The sequence below is a fragment of the Apodemus sylvaticus genome, chromosome 1 (assembly GCF_947179515.1).
Source record: "Apodemus sylvaticus chromosome 1, mApoSyl1.1, whole genome shotgun sequence".
NCBI classification, from domain to species: domain Eukaryota; kingdom Metazoa; phylum Chordata; class Mammalia; order Rodentia; family Muridae; genus Apodemus; species Apodemus sylvaticus.
Genome location: NC_067472.1, coordinates 28,127,566 through 28,151,447, shown reverse-complemented (window position 1 = coordinate 28,151,447; position 23,882 = coordinate 28,127,566). Strand labels below are relative to the sequence as shown.

Genomic DNA, 23,882 nt, shown 5'->3' with positions numbered 1-23,882 from the left:
AATTGACTTTTAAACATGTTTTTATGGCTAAATAATTTGATTCTTCTTCATTAATAATTGATTTCGTTAATCTTGTATTTTGTAAAATTATACCATATTAGACAGATACATCATAAAGAATACTTAATGCATGGAACACATATGCCTTATCTTTTTTTAGTTCTATTTTTGTAAATAAAATTACTGAGTGAAAGAGTAAAATGCTTTTAAAAGTAGAAAATGTGCTGACAACATAATTTTTTAAAATATTTTAAAGCTTACTACTACATTCAGGAAAGTGGAGAAATATAACACAATCTAATAGGGCCAGAGTTATAGTTCAGGGGTAGAGATGCACATCACATGGCTCCATAAAATGATAAAACAGAAACCGTTTTATAATGTTATATAAAAACATATTAGTCAATATATTTTTCTTCAATTGTCCATCATTTCTTTTATCTAATTACCTACTGAAGACTCAATTTGTTTTTCTTATACCCTTTTCCTTCCTTCCCACCCTTGGTCCCTACTTTGTCCTTTTTTATCTAAGGTCACCATTTAAGGATTTTTATGCAATGAATTCTTAATAACTCAGTGAATTGCTTGTAAAACTATAGCCTAGAAGTTTATGTTCTACTCACTTTCTCAGCAGTACTATTAAAAATAATCACACCAATTTCCCTTTTGCAAGATTTCTCTTTGATGATGTTGCATTAATATTTTCTTTCCTAGGCAGACTCCAAATGTGGTGGCTTTTAGCAACAACATGTTGTCTGCTTCTCCCTGGACACATAGATGGCCATAAGCAAGGAATAGTCACAAATCCCGAAGCCAATATGAACATTGTAAGTAATTCACTGGAAAAAATAAGATAAGAAATTATGAATTTGTCACATTTTAGGTATAATTTGTGTGTGAAGAATGTCTCTAATGATGAAATCTGGGCATCATCTTTTGCTCCTTCCCAACATTACCTAATCTTAGAATTGAAAGCTCAGACCCACATTGGAGCAGCAGTCCTGGTGGTCTGCGCTCCACTCTAGCTGTGGCTTTCTGAAGAGGAGGTTCAAGATTTATTTTGATAATTCCCTGCCACATATCCTCACCTTCTTTCCGGATCTCTGTGTAATGCATCTTCATGGTCTTGTGAGCTACGTCAGTGTACTTTGAAGGTTTAATAAGCCAGATTTGGCTTATGTCCACATAATTTTAAACCATCAGTGGACTTTTTGCTATCTAGGAAAGGTAAATGATACAAGTCCACTCTGTGCTTTGTGATAGTGGATTAATAAATAGAACACCAGATGCATCATGCCATACAGTCTGTCTTTAGAGTCTAGGCTCTTAACACTATTCTGTGTAACAGTGTAACTCAAGCATATAATGTGTGCCTCACATGGGCAAATGTGTAACCTTGTGATAATGGTATAGACTGTGCAGGTAACCTTACTGTCTCATTAATAAATTATTTACCTCATCCTAATGTATTATCTTTGATGAATTATTAATTCTGCTGATCTTCAGTATTCTCAATTCTAAAATATTTACAATTCTATCACAAAGATTTCTTCACAGGATTGGTGAAGTAGAGCAAGCTTATATCCTGTAACATTTGTTTCTACTTCCATGAATGTCTGTAGATAGGGAAGTTTCTGATGGCCTTCTAACTCATGTTGTATTCCTTTATGATTTTCTTTCCATCCAAAGGGCTGGCCTATAAGGACTATATCTAAAGCTCCATCACACATTATATATATATGTGTGTGTGTGTGTATGTGTGTGTACATATGTACATATACACATATGCATATATAATTATATACATACACATATGCACATATATATACATACACACATATGCACATATATATACATACACACATGTGCACATATATATATACATACACACATATGCACATATATATGCATACACACATGTGCACATATATATACATACACACATATGCACATATATATACATACACACATGTGCACATATATATATACATACACACATATGCACATATATATATACATACACACATATGCACATATATATACACACATATGCACATATATGTACACACATATGCACATATATACATACACACATATGCACATATATATATACACATATGTACATATATATACATACACACATATGCACATATATATACACACATATGCACATATATACATACACACATATGCACATATATATACATACACACATATGCACATATATATATATACATACACACATACGCACATATATATACACACATATGCACATATGTACATATACACATATGCACATATATATACATACACACATATGCACATATATACATGCACATATATACATATGTACATATACACATATGCATATATACATACACACATATACATATATATACATACACGTATACATATATATGTGTATGTATGTATATATATATATATGAGAAGAACAAGATATGCAAGAGTTCTTGTTCGCTTTTATTTTGCAATTGCCCTTGCTCTATTCTTGTAAAGTTAACTTAGTCATCTATCTCCCTTGATGTGATCCTCTCCTTTCCCTTCCCAGATTCTAATAACCACTTCCTTTTATATCCCTTTGGAGTCGACTTTGTAGGAACTCACTTATTATTAGACACAATAACCTTTGCAATCTCTTGTGGTTTCCCTCATTAATTTCTCCTGTTATATGCTGTTGCCTAATGCATACATTACTGAAAGGATTATAGTGCAGCATATACACAAACAGGAAACTGAATTGTAGGTATGTGTTTTTCAGAGTGAAATCATTTCTTACTGGGGCTATCCTTATGAAAAATATGATGTCATAACAGAGGATGGTTATATCCTTGGAATTTACCGGATTCCTCATGGGAAAGGATGTTCAAGAAAAACAAGTATGATTTATTTTGCTTTGAAATCAAAATGACTGAAATGTCTAGCCATCCTGGCAGCAGCAGGATGCCTTTGCCCAAGATAGCTCATGGTCCTTTTGTCAGAGATGCAGCCTCACCTCTATTTAATTTATATACTCTTAAAAAGTATATAATTTTCTTTTTTAAAAAAGGCTTTTTCCAGTTTTATATGTTCTGCCTATTTGGACTTTCTTTTCTTCTATGTCTTTGTCCCTCCAAGAACAACAACAACAACAAAAAACCCAACAAAATAGCAAAATAAAAGAAAATACGATCTCATTGCAATAGTACCTCCATAGTTTAGAAACCCAAAAGTCATCCTTGACATGGTCCTTTTACTGGTATACTAAATGCTGCCAGTCCTCAAAATCTTTCAGTTTGCCTTCCAAATCTGTCAGTCCTGAAAAATTTCTTACCTTTAATCGTATTCAAATCCACATAAATTAAAGTTGTTTATTTTAATTTAATTTTTATATATTAATATTTCGCCTGCATATATGTCCATAAACCATGTGTATGTCTGTTGCTTCTAGAGGCCAGAAGATGGTGTCAGATCCCCTGGTCACAGTGTTACACGTGTTTGGGATCTGCCTTTGTACATGCTGGGAATCCAGCCCTGGCTCCTCTGCAAAAGCCACCTGTGCTCTAAATCCAAAACACCTCTGCAGCCTCCAATAAGATGCTTCTTGAGAAATAAAATAATATGAATGAAAACAGTAGTAGAGTTAACATTTACTTTGCTGTAAAGTTTTTTATATGTTTTATTTTTAATTGAATTCTTAAACCTTCCCTATGAGTGAGCATTTGCTATTATTTACCACTATATAAATTATAGGAAGCTCATATATACATACATAGCAAGATAGATTTTGAACCAGAAAAAGCTAGCTCTGACAAACCCCTATGTGACATAATACACTATACAGACTCTTCATCTTATAAATGAAGAAAGTAGGGCATAATTATGCGTCCCAGGTAAAGCGTCTCTCAAAGACTGGATCCCTAAAGATTAGGTTTACCCGGTGCAAAATCTCATCTTTTAACTTTGCTTATGTGGGAATGTCAGAAAGCAGAGTTTGCAGGAAGGCTGTGAGGGATCGGGGAGGAAACCTTTGTTGTCTGTGTTTTCCAGTTCCGAAAGCAGTTGTGTATCTGCAGCATGGCTTAGTTGCATCTGCCAATAACTGGATTTGCAACCTGCCCAACAACAGCTTGGCTTTTCTTCTGGCCGATAGTGGCTATGACGTGTGGTTGGGGAACAGCAGAGGAAACACCTGGTCTAGGAAACACTTGAGACTGTCACCCAAGTCACGGCAATATTGGGCCTTCAGGTAAGAGAAGCCTCTTTGTGACTCACAAGAGCAAACACTTCCTGGTTTCCTTTCTCTCTCCAAATGCACCCGATAGAATATGCAAGAAGCAAACTAGAATTTCCTCCCCATCCAGACTTTCCTCCATCTCAGAAGAAACTCTAGTTACTGCTTGTTTTTAAAGTCTTCTTTCCTTCCTGGTGTGGCTGACTGGGGTGAGGTGAGGTGGGGTCAGAGGTTGTATCTGTCTGTCCTGATCGAAATGTGTCTAAGTAGCAGAGAGAAGCCTGACACGCTTTTTCACAGGGGTGAGGCTTGCTCTTCCTCGGAACTAAGAACCACTGAGATCGCTAGGGCCACTGGCTCCACAGCCTCCTTTCTGTGTTCTTTCTGGAACTCAAGCTAATATTTCCTAAATCTCTGGGATACATGAAACATGACTTAGCCTCAGAAAAATTATCAGTAGGCTTTCCATCAGATTCTTTTAAATTCCAGTTCCCGGACAAGGAAGATGGCAACACGGAAGCTGTTCAGATACACAACGTAGTCACTCTCCCTTAGATGGAGCCAAATCTGAGTATCAACTCTGCAAGGGCTGTTTGCAAACACTACGGGTTTAACAATCACAGATCCTCGTTCCTAATTTCATCATTCCTTTTTCTCGGCAGCTTGGATGAGATGGCTAAATATGATCTTCCAGCTACAATCAATCTGATCTTAGAGAAAAGTGGACAGAAGCAACTTTTCTATGTGGGCCACTCCCAGGGTACCACCATAGGTGTGTTTGGGCTGGATGAAATTAGACAATGTCAAGTATTTTCTTCAGTGTTTGTGGAAAGGGTCAGGTGGTTGGTTGGTTGGTTTTCTGTATAGTCTTTAGTTTCTTTTCACTTTGAAAAACTATTTCCTCTAGGTAGGTTCTAAAGGGTAAAAGAAGCAAGAATGACTATGAGAACTTCGTCCCCAACACTGAATTCAGAGGTGCATAGAACTTAGTTTTTGCTCTCATCAAATGTTGAGACACCAGGCTATTTTCTCAGGAAACAAAGATAAACAATTTTCCCTTGAATTTCTCGCAGTCAAGAGAAGGGCATTGGGGCTAGAGAGATGGACGATTCAGAGGTTGAGAGCATTGGCTGCTCTTCCAGAGGTCCTGAGTTCAATTCCCAGAAACCACCTGGTGGCTCATAAACATCTATAATGAGATCTGGTGCCCTCTTCTGGTATGCAGGCATACATGCATGTAGAATAATATATACTAATAAATAATATATACTAATAAATATATACTAGATAAATCTTTTTTTTAAAAAAGGACACTGAAGAAAAACCATGGAATTATGAAACTGATTATATGCTACAATCAATGAGGCTTTTCTTTTTTAAGAAATTTTTTTATTGTATATTTTCTTTTTTTACATTTCAAATGATATCCCCTTGCCCAGTTCCCCCCAACACCCCCTCTTCCATCTTCCTTCCTCCTCCTTCCATGAGGGTGTTCCTCATCCACCCACCCAGTCTCACCTCACCACTCTCGCATTCCCCTACATTGGGTCTTCAAGTGAGGACCAAGGGCCTCTCCTCCCACTGATGCCCGACAAGGCCATCCTCTGTTAGATATGCAGCTAGAGCCATGGGTCCCTCCATATGTACTCCTTGGTTGGTGTTTTAGTCCCTGGAAGCTCTAGGGTGTCTGTTGGTTGATATTGTTGTTCTTCCTATGGGGTTGCAAACCCCTTCAGCTACTTCAGTTCTTTCTCTAACTCCTCCATTGGGGACCCTATGCTCAGTCCAATGGTTGGCTGAAAGCATCTGCCTCTGTATCGTTTTCATGTGTTCTTGGATTTGGTTTGCAAGAATATTATTGAGTATTTTTATATCGATATTATCAAAGGAAATTAGTCTGAAGTTCTCTTTCTTTGTTGGGCCTTTGTGTGGTTTAGGTACAAGTATAATGGTGGTTTTATAGAATGAATTGGATAGTGTTCTTTCTGTTTCTATTTTGTGGAATAGTTTGTAGAGTATTGGTATTAGGTCTTTGAAGGTCTGATAGAATTCTGCACTAAAACCATCTGGTCCTGGGATTTTTTTTTTTTTTATGGGAGACTTTTAATGACTGTTTAGATGGTTTATCTGATCCTGATTTAACTTTGGCACCTGGCATCTGTCTATAAAAATGTCCATTTCATCCAAATTTTCCAGTTTTGTTGCATATAGGCTTTTGTAAGTAGGATCTGTTGGTTTTTTTTTAATTTCCTTGGTTTCCATTGTTATGTCTCCCTTTTCATTTCTTTTCATTAACCACTGAGCCATCTCTCCTTGCTAGCAGGGCCCTGAGTCAAGCTAGAGAGCATGATGACAGAGCCACAAAGCATCTTGGGCCTCTCAGTGCTTTCATCCAGTTGAAAAATGCAAATATCTGAGACTACAATATCCATAGTTCTTCAATTATCATAATCAGAATTTTTTTTCCCTAAGGGTAAAAATTCTAAGTAGCACTTTAAGTTTCTTTTTATATATTTTCTGCATAATATTTTAACATATATGAAACAATATACATATATCATGCATAAGTAATCTCATATACACATAGAATAGTCATTCTCTATAGATTGCTTCCTTACATATTTAAGAAACTCTGATTCATAAAAGGAGGTAACGTTCTCATCTATTGAGTTAGAAGTCAAAATGATAGGTTGGTTTTATATTACACCAAGGTTAAAGCCACTGTGGTCCCTTGCATTTAATATACATGCTCCACAGAATGTCGCTGAACCTCCCTACAAGAACACAAGAGAGAGCCAGTTGTACCCTTGAGAAATTTAGAAATTCCTCCCCACAAATAGTCCTCACAGTTTGTTTTGTTTTCGATATAGCTACCTTCATAAGGATTTGCAGTGATGAGATAACTGGAAGTTTGTGTGAGTTAATGTCTTCTTTCCCTGCAGCATTCATTGCATTCTCTACAAATCCAGAGCTGGCTAAAAAGATTAGGCTGTTCTTCGCACTAGCTCCAGTGGCCACAGTAAAATACACTCGGAGCCCAATGAAAAAATTAACCACCCTTTCCAGGAAAGCTGTCAAGGTATGTGAATTCCTCTAAAGCGGGAGGAACTCTAAATCTCCATTTCCAAAGACACCAAGAGAAGACATGTGGCATCTTTAAATCAGTTAGTGATGTAAACGGTGGTCAAGGTTCCATGGAGGTTTGCTGATGACCTGTTTTATCAGTGAGCTCAGGGAACTTGTCCTGATGCCTCCTGTTCTAGGATCTTTATCTCTGTCTCTAGAACATCTCTCCAGCTTCACCTCCCAATCACAGCTAAAGTTAGACCCGACTTGATATATCTGAGGAATCTTATTCCGGTTCCAACTTCATTTCCCTTTCCCCACATCTTCAGTACCTGTCATCTGCAGTATTTTTGATAAAAGATATTCTAACTACAATGAAGTAACTTCCTGTGTTTTAAGATGTGTTTTGATGCTCATGGCCGAGTATTTCACACATACTTGAAGACTGCCTACACATCTTCTTTTGAGAAACATGTCTTTAATTCTCTCCCCCATTTAATCACATTTTTATGTCACTTAGTTGAATCTCTGGAATATTTTGAATGCCAATAACATCGGATGTGTAATTTACAAATATTTTCTCCCTTTCCATGTGGCCATTTGTTGTTTCCTTTGCTATTCAGAAGCCTCCTAGTTTTATAAAATCCTATTTGACTACTTTTGGTTTTGTTTGTGTATTAGTCAGGGTTTTACTGCTGTGAACAGACACCATGACCAAGGCAATTCTGGCCTATAGGTTCAGAGGTTCAATCCATTATCTTCAAGACTGCAACATGGCAGCATCCAGGCAAATGTGGGGCTGGAGGGGCTGAGAATTCTATACCTCCATCCAAAGGCAGACAGAAGAAGACTAGATTCCAGGACCAGGGTCTTAAAGACTATGCCCACAGCAACAAACTATCTTCACATAGGCCACACCTACTTCAACAAGGCCACACCTCCAAATAGGGTCACTCTCTGGTCCAAGTGTATTCAAACCACCACAGTTGCCAAAGATGTGGGGGATATTATTTTTAAATCCCTTGATAATTCCAACTTCCCAAAACACTTTTCCTACACTTTCTTCTAAGTTTCAGGTTTCACATGCAAACTTTATCTGTGTTCAGTTTATTTTTCTGCACAGTAAGAGGACTAGCTTCAAGTTCCTGAATGTGCACATTCAGTCTTTGCAGAATGACATACAGAAGAAACTGCTCTTCCCCAGTGAGAGTTTCTAGGCCATATGGCTGTCACATGTGGCATTATTTCTAGGTTCTCCAGATTCTCTTCCGTTGGCCTGTGTGTTTGTTATGTCAGTGCCATGACATCTCTGTCCATGTAGCTTTGTATTATATCACACAAAAGTATGCTCCACCTTTGTTTTCCTCTCACTATTGTTCTAGATGTTTAACTGTTTAGGTTTCCTTATGAATTTTAGGATATTTCTCTTATCCTACAAAAATTGGGTGGTTATTTTGATTGCAATTGCATTTCGATTTACTTTTGGAGGTCTTTTAATATGTACAAATGGCATGTATAGTTTTTATACACTTTAGATTTCTCATTGTAGAAAGTTTTCTTTGCTAGTTAGTTTATTCTGCTTTTTTTAATTTTTATAGTTATCCTAAATGAGAATGCTTTCTTTATTTCCTTTTCAGAATAATTTTCCATTGAAATAAAGAGAAGCTACTAATGTCCACATACAGATTTTATGTCCTACAACTTTGTCAAATTCATTTATTCTAATAGTTTTGTGGTAATCTGCAGGGATTTCTATGCATATGACCATACCATATGCCAATGATGACAACTTGAATTTCCTCTTTGAAAATTAGATCAGATGGGATAGCACATGTTTATAATCCCAGGAGTCAGGAGTCTGAGGGAGCGGGGTTGGTAAATGTAAGTCCAACCTTGACTACAGAATGAATTTGTGTTCAGGTTGATCTATGTATCAAAGTCCTTTCTCAACAAATAGAGGTGGATAATAAGTAGATAGATGATGCCCTTTGATTTTTGCCCCGCCTTATTGCTCTATTGAGGACTTTTACTCCTGGTTTATATCACGATGACAATGGACAATCAATCATCTTGTTCCTGATCCTAGAGAGCATGCAGGTTTCCTCGTTTGTGATGATGCTAGCTGTGGGATTATTATGTAAGGATCTGATTATGCTGGATATACAGTCCTTTCATGCTAATTTATGAATGGTTTCTATCATGAACTAATGTGCAAGTGTTTCCAAAACTTTCTGGATCTATTGAGGTGATAACCTGCTTTTGTAATTTATTATTGGAAGGGGCTGCATGACATGAACTGCGTGTGAGTTGGCTTGTACACAATTTTGTGGTACTGGTTCTCTTCCACAAAAATGACATGTATTCTAGGGATCAAATTCAGATCAGCATGCCTTTGCCTGCTGAGACACCTCACCAGACCAATAATATGTTATTTGGTGTTTTTTTTTCCCCTGTTGCTGTTGCTGCTGCTGCTGTCTTTCATCCTGATGGTCTGTCATATCATGTTTTTTCATTTGCAAATTTGTCTCATGCTAATATTTGATTAATTCCAGTTGATTGGAATAATTTAACTTTTCCATGTGTTGTATTTGGTTTCCTAACTTCTGCATTAAAGCATAAAGCATATTTCCATCTTTTCATCAGGGATATTTTTCTGTAATTTTATGATTTTGTTGTTTCCTTGCCTGAATATCATGATCATTTTGCCTTCATAGAATGAATTTGGAATACCTCCTTTTCAATTTGAATGCTTCTAGAAATTTTGGTATTAACTCTTCTATAGATTTTTGGAAGTATTCAACAATGATACACTGGCCATGAACTTTTCTTTGAAGAAAGACTGTTTTTTATCAGTTCACTATTATTAGCTTTTACTAATCCATTCAGATGTCTATTTATTATTCTATATTGACTAGGCATGTGCATCAATGAACTCACTCATTTCTTCTAGGGTACAAGTGTCAGGCATCTAGTTATTCAGAGTCATTTGTGCTGGGAAACAAACGTAGATGCTTTAAAGGAGCAGTCTGCTCATAAGCACCAAGCCACCTCTCTAGCCCATGATTTTTAATTTTTAAAGATTCATAGAGGTTTTACCATAATGATCTGTTCTGAAAAATGTTCTACACACTGATTTCTCATTGTCAGTCTTGTTCTTGGAATCGGTCCATTGTTCTTACTAAATTGAGTCAATCCACTTGAGGACAGGTCTAAGGACTAGAGTCACATAGAATTAGGCTCTTGTTGTGTATCTGCCTCATGCATTTATGACTGTGGGTAAGCAATTCAATATTCCTAAACTGTGCTTTTCAAATTTATATAGAATTTGCCACACTGCAACATTCATTGAGATAATATGGGTAAGCATCATTCCTGGTCAATAACACGTGCAACACACATTGCATAAGATTGTTAATATATTAATCAATTAAAATGCTCAATACAGAGCACTTGACATTTGTTTACTGTTGCTCCATGTGCAACACACATTGCATAAGATTGTTAATATGTTAATCAAGCTTAGAGTTCAGTGCAGAGCACTAGGTGTTGGTTTACTCTTGTTCCCTTCACTCTCCACCCAGCCTCTGGGCATCGATTTCTTTGTATTGTTGTCTCTCTACTTTCCTTTTAATCCGCAATTTACTCTGAACCTTTTCTCTTTTAACTTTCTCTGATTTACTCAATTGTTATTTTTCTTTCTTAAAAATAAAAGCTTAGGACTCAGATAAGCAGAGCAACCTTTCTCAAATTCTGTGAATGGGTGCTAGAACTAAGCTTCAATATTATTATTGTTATTATTGCTATTATTATTATTATGCAACTAAAATAAAGTAATGATTTTGATTATATGCAATGGTTTCTCTGCTGTTTAGATGGTAGGTGTTTTGTTTGAACCTGTCTAGCTTGAAACTTGCTATATAAATCAGGCATCTGATTTATAGCAATCCTCCAGGCTCTGCTTCACAGGTGCAGGGATCATAGGCATACTTTATCAAATGTACCTTCATAACTTTTCAATGTTGATCAGAAAAAAAAAAGGCTTAAATAGTTGCCCAGCCGAGTAGACAGTTGGAGAAGTAATGCAACCAATGTTCTGTTAGGCAAGACATATGTTCACATTAATAGAGTGGGTAGCATTTGTCAAGCTGGTATAGTCGTTGACATGACACATAGAAGCATCAGATCTGTTTTGCCCACAGCCACAATATGGAGTGTTGTCATTTTTTTTCAACAAAACAAAAATGACTCAGTTCTCACAAAGGTGCAAAGATTCTTGTAGGAACCATCGTCACTAATTGTCATTATTACCATGTGACAAATACGCCCTCTCCAGGATCGAGCTGATTGCTTGTGCACAGTAATGTGTCCCTCTTTAAATGATCCCTGGACTTGAGAAATACTACACTACACTCTCCTTCAGGCCAGGTTGAAGGAGTGATTCTTTGCCCTTGGGTAATGCACAGTGATGGCCACAGGAGTGGAGTGAAGATGGGAACCCCATGCTGTTTCTCCCTGCATTTGGGAAAACAGACTATCAGAACAAAGAGCCAGGGCCCATGAGCTAAAGATGGCCTCTTTTATCATGTAATTTTGTAGTTGACTGCATTAACATGCTGGCTGTTTCATGTCATGTGCATTTTTCCATGTATGGAAGCAAATAATATTGATAAACAGAGAATAAAAGCATGCAGTTAATCAGATTAGATATGCTTTGCAGTTGATTCACTTATTCCTGTGGGAATCCAGGTTTTCACACACAGAACACTGAATAGGTATCAGTGTTCTTTTTAAGCCTAAGTTCACAGTGTAAATGCATATTGCCACGATTATTAAATTATGAAGGAGACAGTTACACAGAGCTACAGTTTGGAGAGTAGTGGTTGTTAGGATTGTGTAGTAATTAGGGCAAAATGAAGAACGGGCCAGAATGAATTAGATGACTTTTGCAATGGCCTATTATTGCCTTCTGACCTGCAGAAGTGAGAAGCTTGAACTTAATTGAATGCCAGTCTTCTCCTGCCTTACCTTCTTCCTTTTCTTCCTACTTACCCCACATCTTGTTACACTTTCTCTCTCCCTCTCTCCCCTCTACTTCTCTTTTTCCTTTTCTCTATTTTTTCATCTTTGGTAGAAAACTTTATTAATTAGATTATGGTGTCATTCATATATATATATATGAATATATATTCATATATATATATATTCACAAATATATATATATGTCATTCATATATATATTCATATATATACATATATATATATTCTGTCACAGTTTCATAAACTAGTAAATGTTTTACTAAACAGAAATTTCTATAATACAAAACCAGGACCTGTGAACACAGAACTGAAGTAGTTATGCCACATAGGAATTTACTGGCTCTAGTTTACCAAAGAAATGATAAAACTTTATAGTGTATTACTGCAATAAAAATAACCATGCATTCTTTTTGTTCAATTGTTGTCATAACAATCAGCTAACAAAGGATTCCAGAGGAAATCTGTGACAGTTCTTATAGTAACTGGTTGTTTCTAAATCTTTTAGGAAATAAAATTGTTCTTTCACCTCCCCTATAACTTATTTCCCTAATAATATGAAATTCGCTCTGATGAAATTAAAGTAAGATTTGATTAATATACGTGTGGATTCAATGTTTTCTTGTGTTGTGTTGTGATAGAATTTTGGAATTCCCAAGGTGTATTCAACATACTTGTGTCCTTGCCTGAAATTTTATCAGTAGGGATGCTGTGCTTAGGGTGAAGCTTTTGTTTCTGGGAAAGCATTAAAAGATCAAGAAAGGAAAATATGATTACGTGTTTCAGTTGCCGCTTAGGACAAACTTACTGTTCTGAAACTATTTACTAGGTTCTAAGAACTTCATTAGATAGTCAAATATAAGCTATCACCTTCACAATGATTCTGCTTAGGAGATGTGAATTTCCTAATTTACAGCCACAAAAATTTAGACAAATGGGAACTAAATTCTTCTCAAGTTATAAGAAGGAGAATCTAGAACCATGTAGAAATGTTTTAACAATCTCCATGCAGGCTATCCTCTATGGAAACATTCCCAAAACATCCAAATGAATGAGTCTTATGAAAAGTTTCAGAGAAGTTAGGAATACTACAAAGATAAATTTTCACAACCCTTGTGGTTTCACACAGGACCAGTACTGTTTCTTCCCGTGTAGTCCTTGCTTGGACTGAAAAATGTTCTCTGCTCCTGACATCCATTAGCTATGACAGTTAGTGATGTTCTACGCCCATCTTTCAGGTATTGTTTGGTGACAAAATGTTCTCCACTCACACGTGGCTTGAACAATTCATTGCTACCAAAGTGTGCAACCGGAAGTTATTCCGTCAGATATGCAGCAACTTCCTGTTTTCTCTAAGCGGATTTGATCCCCAAAACTTAAACATGGTAAGTATAATAACTTCCTGAAAACCAAAGATTTTGTTGCAAAGGGGTTGAGAGTTCACTTTGGATTTTATCCAAACCACATTATATGACTTCTGTTTTGTCTTTTGAAATGTAATTACTATCATCTTGGCTCCAATTAGGGTTGAGAATTGACTGTCGTATAAAAAAACAGCTGGAAAAAAAGCCTTACTGACATAGCTTCAAATTCTTGTTATGGCTAAAATTACACCAATAAAAATATCTGATTATTTTCATTAGAATAATGATTATTTCTGACCTACTAAAGTGGAATCTTAGGGAGTGATTCTAGAATCTGCCTTTTGTATTTTTTTAATAAATATTCGACATCCATGAGCAATTTGGAAATTCTTATCCTGTGAATCACCACCCAACTAATTGTAACAGCTATAAACCTAGCACACAAGGGTCCTGAGATGGGTGGATACTGGGGTTCTCTTCCTTTCTTCTAGCACAACTGGTCTTCTCTCCTTTTAAAATATAAGTAGCTAACTTGATGGACAAAGAAGTGAAATTTCAGAAGTGACTCCACACATCCCAGCTAGACATGGGCTATGTTTGAAACCAGAGGTAGCACACAGCAGAAGATGGTCTCCAATTGTTTCAGAAACTTTTGCCAAGAACCTGCTCTCTTCTATTTTGTAGATCTGAGGTTCTCTCTAAGTTGCCCAGACTGGCTTTGAACTCACTATGTAGCCCAAATGAGCCTTGAATTCATTATAGGCCTGTCTCAGCCTACTGGGTATTTGGGATTACAGTGCTGATGGCCAGGCTCAAGGCTTTAGCGTACCTGAACCACTGCCTTTCCATATTCTCCAGTGAAACTGTGTTTGCTATCATGGGGATCTAGGAATGTCATGTAAGATGCTGAACTAAGCAAGTTAGCCCAAGTATCTGATAAAGACTTAGTAAGTCAATACCCTTGACTATAGAAGACCTCATTGGCCATATCCCTTTTTGACTGTCAGCTAAGGATTAGATTATAGGATATTATAACATCAGGAAGAACAGAGCAACACATAACCAGAAGTGCACAGAAGCTTTTGTGGAACTTTTAAATATTAACTATTACTAATAATACCAATGTTCTGAACTTAATTTATGATTTTGGCTTTTTTCAGTAGTCTTGGGTTAATCATAAATAGATGTATTTTTGAAAACTGTCAAAGTTGGTAGAAAAATAATTATTGTATTTAAAAATGAATTCAAAGTGTGAAAGAATCTTATCCAGAATAAATCTAACTACATTTATAGGACTTTCATCCTACATTCAAAGGCTTCACAGAATATTTGATACATTTTTAAAACCTAGTAATGACTTGGAACATGTAGATCTGTTGCCAAAATGTTTGGCAAACATTTTGTGAAAGCTGTGAGCAAAGCTTTCACTTTCTTTTTATTTTTCATATGTATTTGTTTTCATTTTAGGTGTATGTTTGGTACCCTGTGCATGTTTTATTTGCAAAGGGTAGAAGAGGTCATCAAATCCCAAATGCCCTGGGACTGGCATTACACACAGTTGTGAGCTGACATTTGGGTGCTGGGAATTGAACCTACATCCTCTGCAAGAGCAGTCAATGCTCTTAACCACTGAACCATCATCTCTCCAGCTCCTCAAAGCTTTATTTCAGTGTCCTTTCATATATACAAAGTAAAGAAGAGGTCCATTGAAGTTTTTAATGCCTTGTCTGTGTGAGATGAGTCCAAAAAGAAAGGCTACATGGCCTTCTGCATTCAAGCAGTTAGATACCCTCTGCGGACTGAAGGGAACCATTATCCAGGACAGAAACAAGCCACAGAGGGGAGTATTCTTAATGATGGGCATCTTTGGTTAGTATTTCCACAGAGATACAGTGTGTGTTTTCCCTAAGGATAATAATTGTTATCTTTGCGTGTGTTATGAGTGTCCTCAAGATGAACGATGATCTCTTTACAGAGTCGCTTGGATGTTTATATGGCGCAGAGTACTGCAGGAACATCTGTTCAGAACATGCTGCACTGGGCACAGGTACATGTTCTCTCTCTCTCTCTCTCTCTCTCTCTCTCTCTCTCTCTCTCTCTCTCTCCTCTCTCTGTCTCTCTCTGACTCTGTCTCTCTCTCTCCCTCCTCTCCTCCTCTCCCTCCCCCTTCTCTCTCCTTCTCTACCCCTTCCTCTCTCCCCACTCTCTCTCCATACCCAAATATCTACAAAATCCTTGAGGTGTAGTTCCATGCAGAACTATATGAGAGAGCTCCACGTAGGTCCTTCATGTACCTACCTAGCATGGTGATGCTTCTAGAATCAGCACCAACTTCTTCCTTTTGATTACCTGTGTTCCCAATCTATCCTCCTAGTCTTTAGTGCCTGGGTTTAGCGCCTGATTTCCACATAGTATGACTGAGTTCCTGTCCTTGAGTTCCTCATTTAGCCTGTTTGGGGAAGGCTTTTATTTCTTCTTCTGGGAAATCATTAGGTTTGATACAACTGTATGTAAATCAATGCAAACTATTCCAGAAAGACCTGTTCATCCTCCAGTTAGCCCATGGGGCATTTCAGAGTACAGAAAGAATGATTTGTTCTGAACAAAGGAAATTCTAGGGAGGGATTAAAATATATGAATAGTTTGTGGGTTTGCTCATGATGACAATTTCGTTTGATAAGATTACTCCATATCAGGTAAGTTCAAGATAAGCTGAGTTCAATTACATTGCAAAACTTTCTGAGCTAAGACGTGTATGAGTGTATATTAATTCTTTGTGTAATGCTGTCTTTGTCAGTAATTTTATTCTTTATCAATAATTTCAGTCCTATCCTTTTAATGAGTTAAAATTAGCATAATCCCATTTATCTGTGTATGAGAGTAAATGAGAGAGTAATTTGCATTTCAATATATATACTAATATCTATGACCCACTTTAAAGGTGAAAATGGGAATTAGTTGCAGAGAGTATGAAAAATTCTGGAGATTTCTGCAAAGTACGTGGAGATAGACTTTGTGTTCCTATGAGTGAAGGCTGCTCTAAGCACAGAGCCTGCTTCTGGTGAGGACATGGGCCCAATCTATAGTGGCCCTGTCTTCCTCAGAAATGCAAATACAAGTTCACCGTTCTCCTACGGCTTACTCTTCTTCCTCTTCGTATATGATTTCCTTCATCTTGCTGGACTCTTAGGAAAATATTTCCATTAAGGCCCATTCTACAGATATTGCAGCTGACGCCTTATGCATCTGCGGAGACTCTTGCCTTTTACAAAAATAAGGAATGACAGGGATAAAACATTTGTTTCCAATGCATCTGGACAGCAAAAGCAAGGGTGATGTTGCTCCTCTCTCTATAGCTCTAGTTGAATATGTCTAATCCATCACTTACACTGAAAAATCTTAGATTTTGGGGCAAGTTGGATTGGGAGTTTTCAGATTAGGCATGTTCCAATGATTTAAAAAAATCATACAGATATTCCAGAATTTAAAAACTACGTATTTTTAAAACTTCTGAAATCAAGAGCATAGCTGGTCTCAAGCATTTTACACAAAACATACTTGATTGGTAGTGACTCAGTATAAGGTGCTCTGTTGTGCATTGCCAGGGACTGAGGCTTATACACGGCTTCCTAGTTCATCTTTCAGAACAGGCAGATGCTGCCTTCATTCACAGTGCATGGATATCTTGCCCTGCATAGGAGACTGGGTCATCATTCAAGCCTGGGAATAAAGCTGTCGTATTAGACCCTAGACTCCAGAGTCTAGATAAATAAATAAAAAAACACTCTGTTGCTTCATACTGCTTAAAATGTGTGGAAATTGGGCTGGAAAAATGGCTCAGAGTTGAAAAACACTGTCCACTCTTCTGGAGGTTCTGTGTTCAATTCCCAGCAACCACATGGTGGCTCACAACCATCTATAATGAGAGCTGGTGCCCTCTTCTGTCATGCAGGATACATGCAGGTAAAACGCTGTATACATAATAAATAAATAAATCTTTTAAAAAAATGTGTGAAAATTTTGTTTTTTGTTTTTCAAGACAGAGTTTTATAACACACTCATATAAAATAAAAATTTATACATGCATATATACATGTATATATCTCCCATAACTATATATGTTACATTTATAGCAATGTATGCATTCATATTATTATACATATAAATATGTATACATACATATATGTTATGGAAGTAAAAATATTATAAATTAAAAGAATTAAAACTATAAGGAAGAGAAATTCTTCTGAAGATAATTAAATTAAGTGCGACATATAAATCTGAATTTATCTGCCTCCTTAATTCAACAGAGATGACAGGTGGCAAATAACAGAATCAAGGAAACTGTAGGTGTCTGAATACTTCTACTCATACATTTGAAGTCTGAATGCCAAGGTATATTCCCACTGTTTCCAAAGCTTAGCTCACAGATCTTACAGCAGGGCACATGGCTGCATCCTGCTCAGAAGTGGCAAGCAATCAACATTTGCTGAATATTCTCCTAATAATGACAAACACATTTAATAATAGTAAATACATTCATAATAGCTTAAGGGCACTTGCTGATAGATAGTAAAGTGACAAATTTTTTAATAACAGCCATACACATTTGTAGTGATGGAAATTATGCCCAAATTTTCTATAAACATAAGCAGATAGAAATTCCTGAAATCCAATGTGTAATGTAGCTTTTGATAGTATTGTTATCTGCAGATTTTCATTCAAAAGATATATGTGGGACAGAGCATAAAAGGTTTACAGTTTCCATGAAGCAGTACTTTTATTATTTGATTAATGCTCTAATGAACATTAGATGTTCTAATGTTCTAACATCAACTTTCTCTCTGTGTTTCTTGCTCACTAATTTTAAATGGACATTGTTTTCTTATGTCATTTTATGTGTTTGTTTATCTTAGGCTGTCAATTCTGGTCAACTCCAAGCTTTTGACTGGGGCAATCCTGACCAGAACATGATGCACTTCAACCAGGTAAACACTACTGATCCTGGTCACAGCCAGTTTGGCATGTGGCATTGGACCCGTGAGAACAGCTTCCACTCCGATATTTATGTGCTGTTTCCCGTTTGCTTTGACGACCACTGCTCATTGCTCCTAGCACATGGTGCTTCCTGGGTTTTACCCTGAGCTGGGCCATTGTTTCTCATCCTCACAATGGTCACTTGAGGTGAACTTATTGCCCTCATTTCACTAGAGACTTAAGGAAGGACATTGCCAAATAACAAGACAATGGCCCACAAAATTCTGGATCTCAAATGTTTTTCTCTATTTTTCTTTCACTACTCATTCCTTTACAGGAAAGCAAAACAAAACAAGTACTCTTCATACTTCATTAATACTGTTTTAAAGACAGAATTTAAAAACATGACCCCCATTTCTAAAATAGGTCTTTATCTAATAAAATTAGCAGTGGTGTAACAGTTCCTCATGATGTCCTTCATTATTTTTAAAACCCCAAGATATGGATTTTAAGATGAATCAGTCAGAAAATACCATCTTTAAGGAGAACTGGCTCTATCAAATGGGTAATATAATATTAAAATATTTCTTGACATCGTCTATTAAAATGATGAATTTTGTGAGTATCTTACACTAAAACGTGTGCATGCTCTTGGTTACTGTTACTTTTTTCCAACTATGCTAGACAACATAATCATTGTTCTGACTGCCTAATGTCCAACTGAGCTAAAACATAAAACATTGTCATCATCTGTTCAAAACTGCAAAGAATAAATAGTACAAAAAGAGAAATTAATATTTTTAATGTTTTGAAAAATCTGGCTATCCTCCCAAAGTGCAATAGTGGAATCTGCACAGGTTTGGTGCAGGAACAGATACCAAACACACATTTCAGCAGGCTGCAATGTTTCTCTCTGGTATTGACTGCCTTCCTTGCTCTACCAAGTTTATGGTTTCTTTAGGACGAGCACTATAGACGCTGATCTCATCTTATAAGCTAGGAGTCTCAGATGAAAGCAGGGTCAGAGCTATCAAGTTCATCTTTGCATTCACAAATGGAAGGAGAATCATGTGTGTGTGGTGAGTGAGGTTCAGATATGGTCCCTTGCTTGCAACTTTTGGTGGAAACTCAAACAGAAGATGAACTCTGCATATACAACTACACTTAATGACACCATAAATTGTATTGGTTTTTAATTACTGACATAAATCACTAGAGATTCTACATTGCTAAGGAAGTATGATGTCTAAATAATTTATCATTTCTCACTGTCAACATAAATATAAACTAAGAATTCCTGACAAAAGTTACCAAATACCATTTAAAGCTGAATCTTAGTATTTATTTTTTTATTTGCCATCTTCTCCATGCCTAACTTCTTAGCAGAGTAACAGTGTCACCAGAATAATGGAATTCCAGCTTCAGGGATGTCAGGCAGACCTTGATCCTGAAAGCATGCCTTTGTCTCGTGATGCCTTCCTGTTGCTTTGGTTTTCTTCAGTCTTTGTTGAGCTCTATTTTAGCAGCTGAGTATTTGTCCTTTGTATGTTGCTACCAAGAAAATCACAATCAGAAAAACCAGCTTCATTCTTTCCCTAGTTACACTTTACATGTGGGACACTAGGCTAGGCTTTCTGGATATCTCTCTCCCTCTCCCTCTCCCTCTCCCTCTCCCTCTCCCTCTCCCTCTCCCTCTCCCTCTCCCTCTCCCTCTCCCTCTCCCTCTCCCTCTCCCTCTCCCTCTCCCTCTCCCTCTCCCTCTCCCTCTCCCTCTCCCTGTCCCTCTCCCACACACCCACACCCACACCCACACACACACACACACACACACACACACCCTCCCTGCTTCCTGTTGCACACTAGACATGCAAATCTACATTCCCTTCCTTCTCTACATTCTGTGTTGCTCACTCAGAACTGCTAATTTCCCTTTACCACTTTCCACGAGCTCCCACTAATAGATGAGAGGGATAATACACTTTTAATACCTGAGAGCACAGACTCCCATGCTCCCTCCCATCAACAAAAGTAACATTCCACAAGGCCGTATCAGTGAGCTCTGCCTAAGTACCACTTTGGAAGAGAGTTTGAGACACAGGTTCTCCTTGTTATGATCATCCACAAGCAGAATTCTACTGTGCTAAAAGAGTTTCTGTGGGCCCTTGGGGTCTTTGCCTTTGTCTGTGTTACCTCAGTACTAGAAGTGATATGCTTGTGGTAAAGGGCCCGTGGAAGCTGAAAGCTGGACTGAACTGAGGGTTCTTTTTCTGGCTTGAAGTCAGCTGTCTTCTTAATGTGTGCTCCTGTGGTCTTTTCTCAGTATATGTTCTTGGAAATGAAGGAAGGTAGAGGGATAGAGAGAAGGAAAAAGGGAGAGTAGGAGCGAAGGAGGGAAAGATGGAGGTAAATTATTATAACCAACTATTCTATAAAGTTAGAAGGAAAGAAATGCTTGAAATACGATTTAACCTTAATTATGCTTAATTATGTTAATTAATTAATTAGCATTGCAGATTAGTTATTCAACTCTTGAACTGAAGGAGAACAAACTTCACTCTACAGTGTGGATAATCAGAGAGGATTAACAGTAGTCAATTATTTACTTGCAAGTAGCAGAAACTAAGTCCCTTTTAGGAAAAAAAAAAAAAAACACCTGATTTTCTGCAATATCATCAGATTTTCTCCATCCTCTGTCTTTGCAGCTTACTCTCAGTTTGGCTCAGAGACCATTTCCAATTGTCGGCTCTTTCCAAAAGAGCGCTCACAGATGACTTTATCTCAACACAGCTCTTGCCATTTCAAAACCAAAGGAAAGGCCGTATTTTCTGCATAGCTAAAGAGAGAATGATATGGCAGAAACTGTCCAAGTCAGTTTTATAGCTGTGCTCAGATGCTACTGAGTCAGTATGGTGGGTCTTCAGGCCCCAGAAGGACCAACTGGGGTACTTGGTCTTTTAGGCCAAGGTGGGTACTAGATCATCAAAATAAGGAATGTGTAAGGGAAAGCTTGCCGTGTGTTTACTCCTATACCACACTATTTCTATGTACAGATTGATCCCTTTAAATACACTTCAAGTGTTTGCTTTAATGTCCGTTGGTGTAAGTGCTCTCCAAAAAGCCTGCTGATGCACTAGTGTCAAAAGAGCCCCTGAGCCCATATTTCTGCATATGACAGAGATGTTTATCTTGAAATGTGCACACTCTCAGGTCAAGTTCTATGAGAAAGAGAAACCTCTGATTTTTAGAGAAACACTCTTCCTCAAGTATCTGCCTTAAGTCGAAGACAAGAGTATAAAGGTTATTCTTTATTTTCATAATGCATTGTTGCATGACATACTTTCTTTGATTCCTGACTATGTCATGATGGGGGAGGCTTTCCTCTGCTGGATGGTTCTGTCATGATACATTGCCTCATAACAGGCCTAAAAGCAAACAAGATATACAAACAAATATTGCAATCTCTGAAAGAGTAAGAACATGTCTCTTTTATTTATAGGAGTTATTCTAAAATACTTTTCCAGTGGAAAACTGGCTATACAATGTTTTTGTGTTTATATGTCATTAGCTGAATCTCAGTTCAACAGATTAGAATCTGAAAAAATAGCTCAATATCTAATACTGTTCTCACTTTTCCTTGCCCCCCCAACTTCCTTTAGCTTACACCTCCTGTATACAACATCACTAAGATGCGTGTACCAACAGCGATGTGGAGTGGAGGACAGGATGTTGTGGCAGATGCTAAGGACACTAAAAATCTGCTCCCTAAAGTTGCCAACCTTATCTACTACAAGGAAATCCCACACTACAATCATATGGATTTTTACCTCGGACAAGATGCACCCCAGGAAGTTTACGGAGACCTAATTAGAATGATGGAAGAATCTTTGCAAAATTAAAGACACTCTATTTTTGTAAGCAGGTGGGTTTCTTGCGATAATAATGAGACTGACCCTACAGAGACACCTCAGTAATTCTCAACTTGTATTGTCCCTTCTTTTTGTGAGGAAGAGAACCTAGTGATCTTTGAAGTCTACAGCATTTGCAAACTTGACAGAGGCCATACACCTGGCTAAGTTATTCTATTTGGCAAAGGTGATGGAATATGATTACTTTCTTACATTACAAGACACATTCTAAAGCAAGAGCTACTTCTATTGGTTTGAGACAAACGGATGTGATGAGGAAGTTCACATAGCAAGGAACAATGAATGGCTTCTCAGAGCAGAGGATGGTCTCTGACCAATAACCAGGAAAACTCAGGACCTTCAACTGATCTACAGCTACAAGAAAATAAATTCTTCCACAAGTGTGCTTGAGAGCGGAAGCCCATTCTTTTGTGAAAGCAACCTGGATTGCAACCTGTGAAACCCAGGGCAGGGCCTCCAGCTATAATGTGCCTACATTCCTGAACTCCAAAACAGTGGCATAATAAATATACTCAGTTTTAAATTGTCAACTTTATCCTAATCTGTTGTCAGCAGTACTAAGCTACCAACCATTAAAATATGGCAAGTATATAATAAATGCAATGCTTGAATCTATTAATTATATAGTAATACTGATACCACAATTTAAGCATTATAATCTTATAATTATGTAATACTATATTATATGTAACAACACACCTATTTCAGTATATTGTATGTTGTTGTGTAATTTCTTGAAAACTTGATATAATCTCATCTTGATTTCACCTGATAACCTTTGGTGTAATTCTCTTCCTTGACCATTCACTTGTAGGTTATTAATGACTGAATTATTCAGCATGTATTTAGTTGAAAAAGTCTTTCTGCTTTTTTTTTCTAGAAGAATTTTTTCCTGAGGACAGAATTTACATCCCCATGTTTGAATTATGTTGTTATTTTTCAGTCATTTTTTAATTTTTATTCTTCTTTTATACATTACACCCCACCAGTTTCCCCTCTCCCTCCATTCCTCCTACACCCTCCTGCTACCTCTCCTCTTCCCCAGATCAATTACTCCTCTGGTGTGTGTGTGTGTGTGTGTGTGTGTGTGTGTGTGTGTGAGAGAGAGAGAGAGAGAGAGAGAGAGAGAGAGAGAGAGAAAGACAGAGACAGAGAGAGAGACAGAGAGAGAGAAGGCCTCCCCAGATATCCATTGTGCATGGCCTAATAAAATAAAATAAGACTGGGCATAAACCCTCATAACATGACTAGATATGGCAACCCAGAAGTAGGAAAAGGATCCCA

General features: G+C 37.2%; 1 protein-coding gene across 3 annotated transcripts; it reads left to right on the top strand.

Moving 5' to 3' along the window:
* Window positions 1-725: 725 nt before the first annotated feature.
* On the top strand, window positions 726-22,568 carry LOC127677410 (lipase member K). Of its 3 annotated transcripts, none has more exons than XM_052172511.1 (9): window positions 726-827; window positions 2,780-2,894; window positions 4,144-4,246; window positions 4,894-5,003; window positions 7,174-7,310; window positions 13,570-13,716; window positions 15,671-15,742; window positions 18,612-18,683; window positions 22,329-22,568. In XM_052172511.1, the coding sequence occupies exons 1-9, from the start codon at window positions 726-728 to the stop codon at window positions 22,566-22,568; spliced, it is 1,098 nt and encodes a 365-aa protein (XP_052028471.1). The 3 variants fall into 3 exon arrangements, with proteins under 3 accessions (XP_052028471.1, XP_052028466.1, XP_052028458.1); XM_052172506.1 differs by having other exon boundaries at window positions 2,780-2,897; window positions 4,048-4,246; XM_052172498.1 differs by having other exon boundaries at window positions 2,765-2,897; window positions 4,048-4,246.
* The last annotated feature ends 1,314 nt before the right edge of the window (window positions 22,569-23,882 follow it).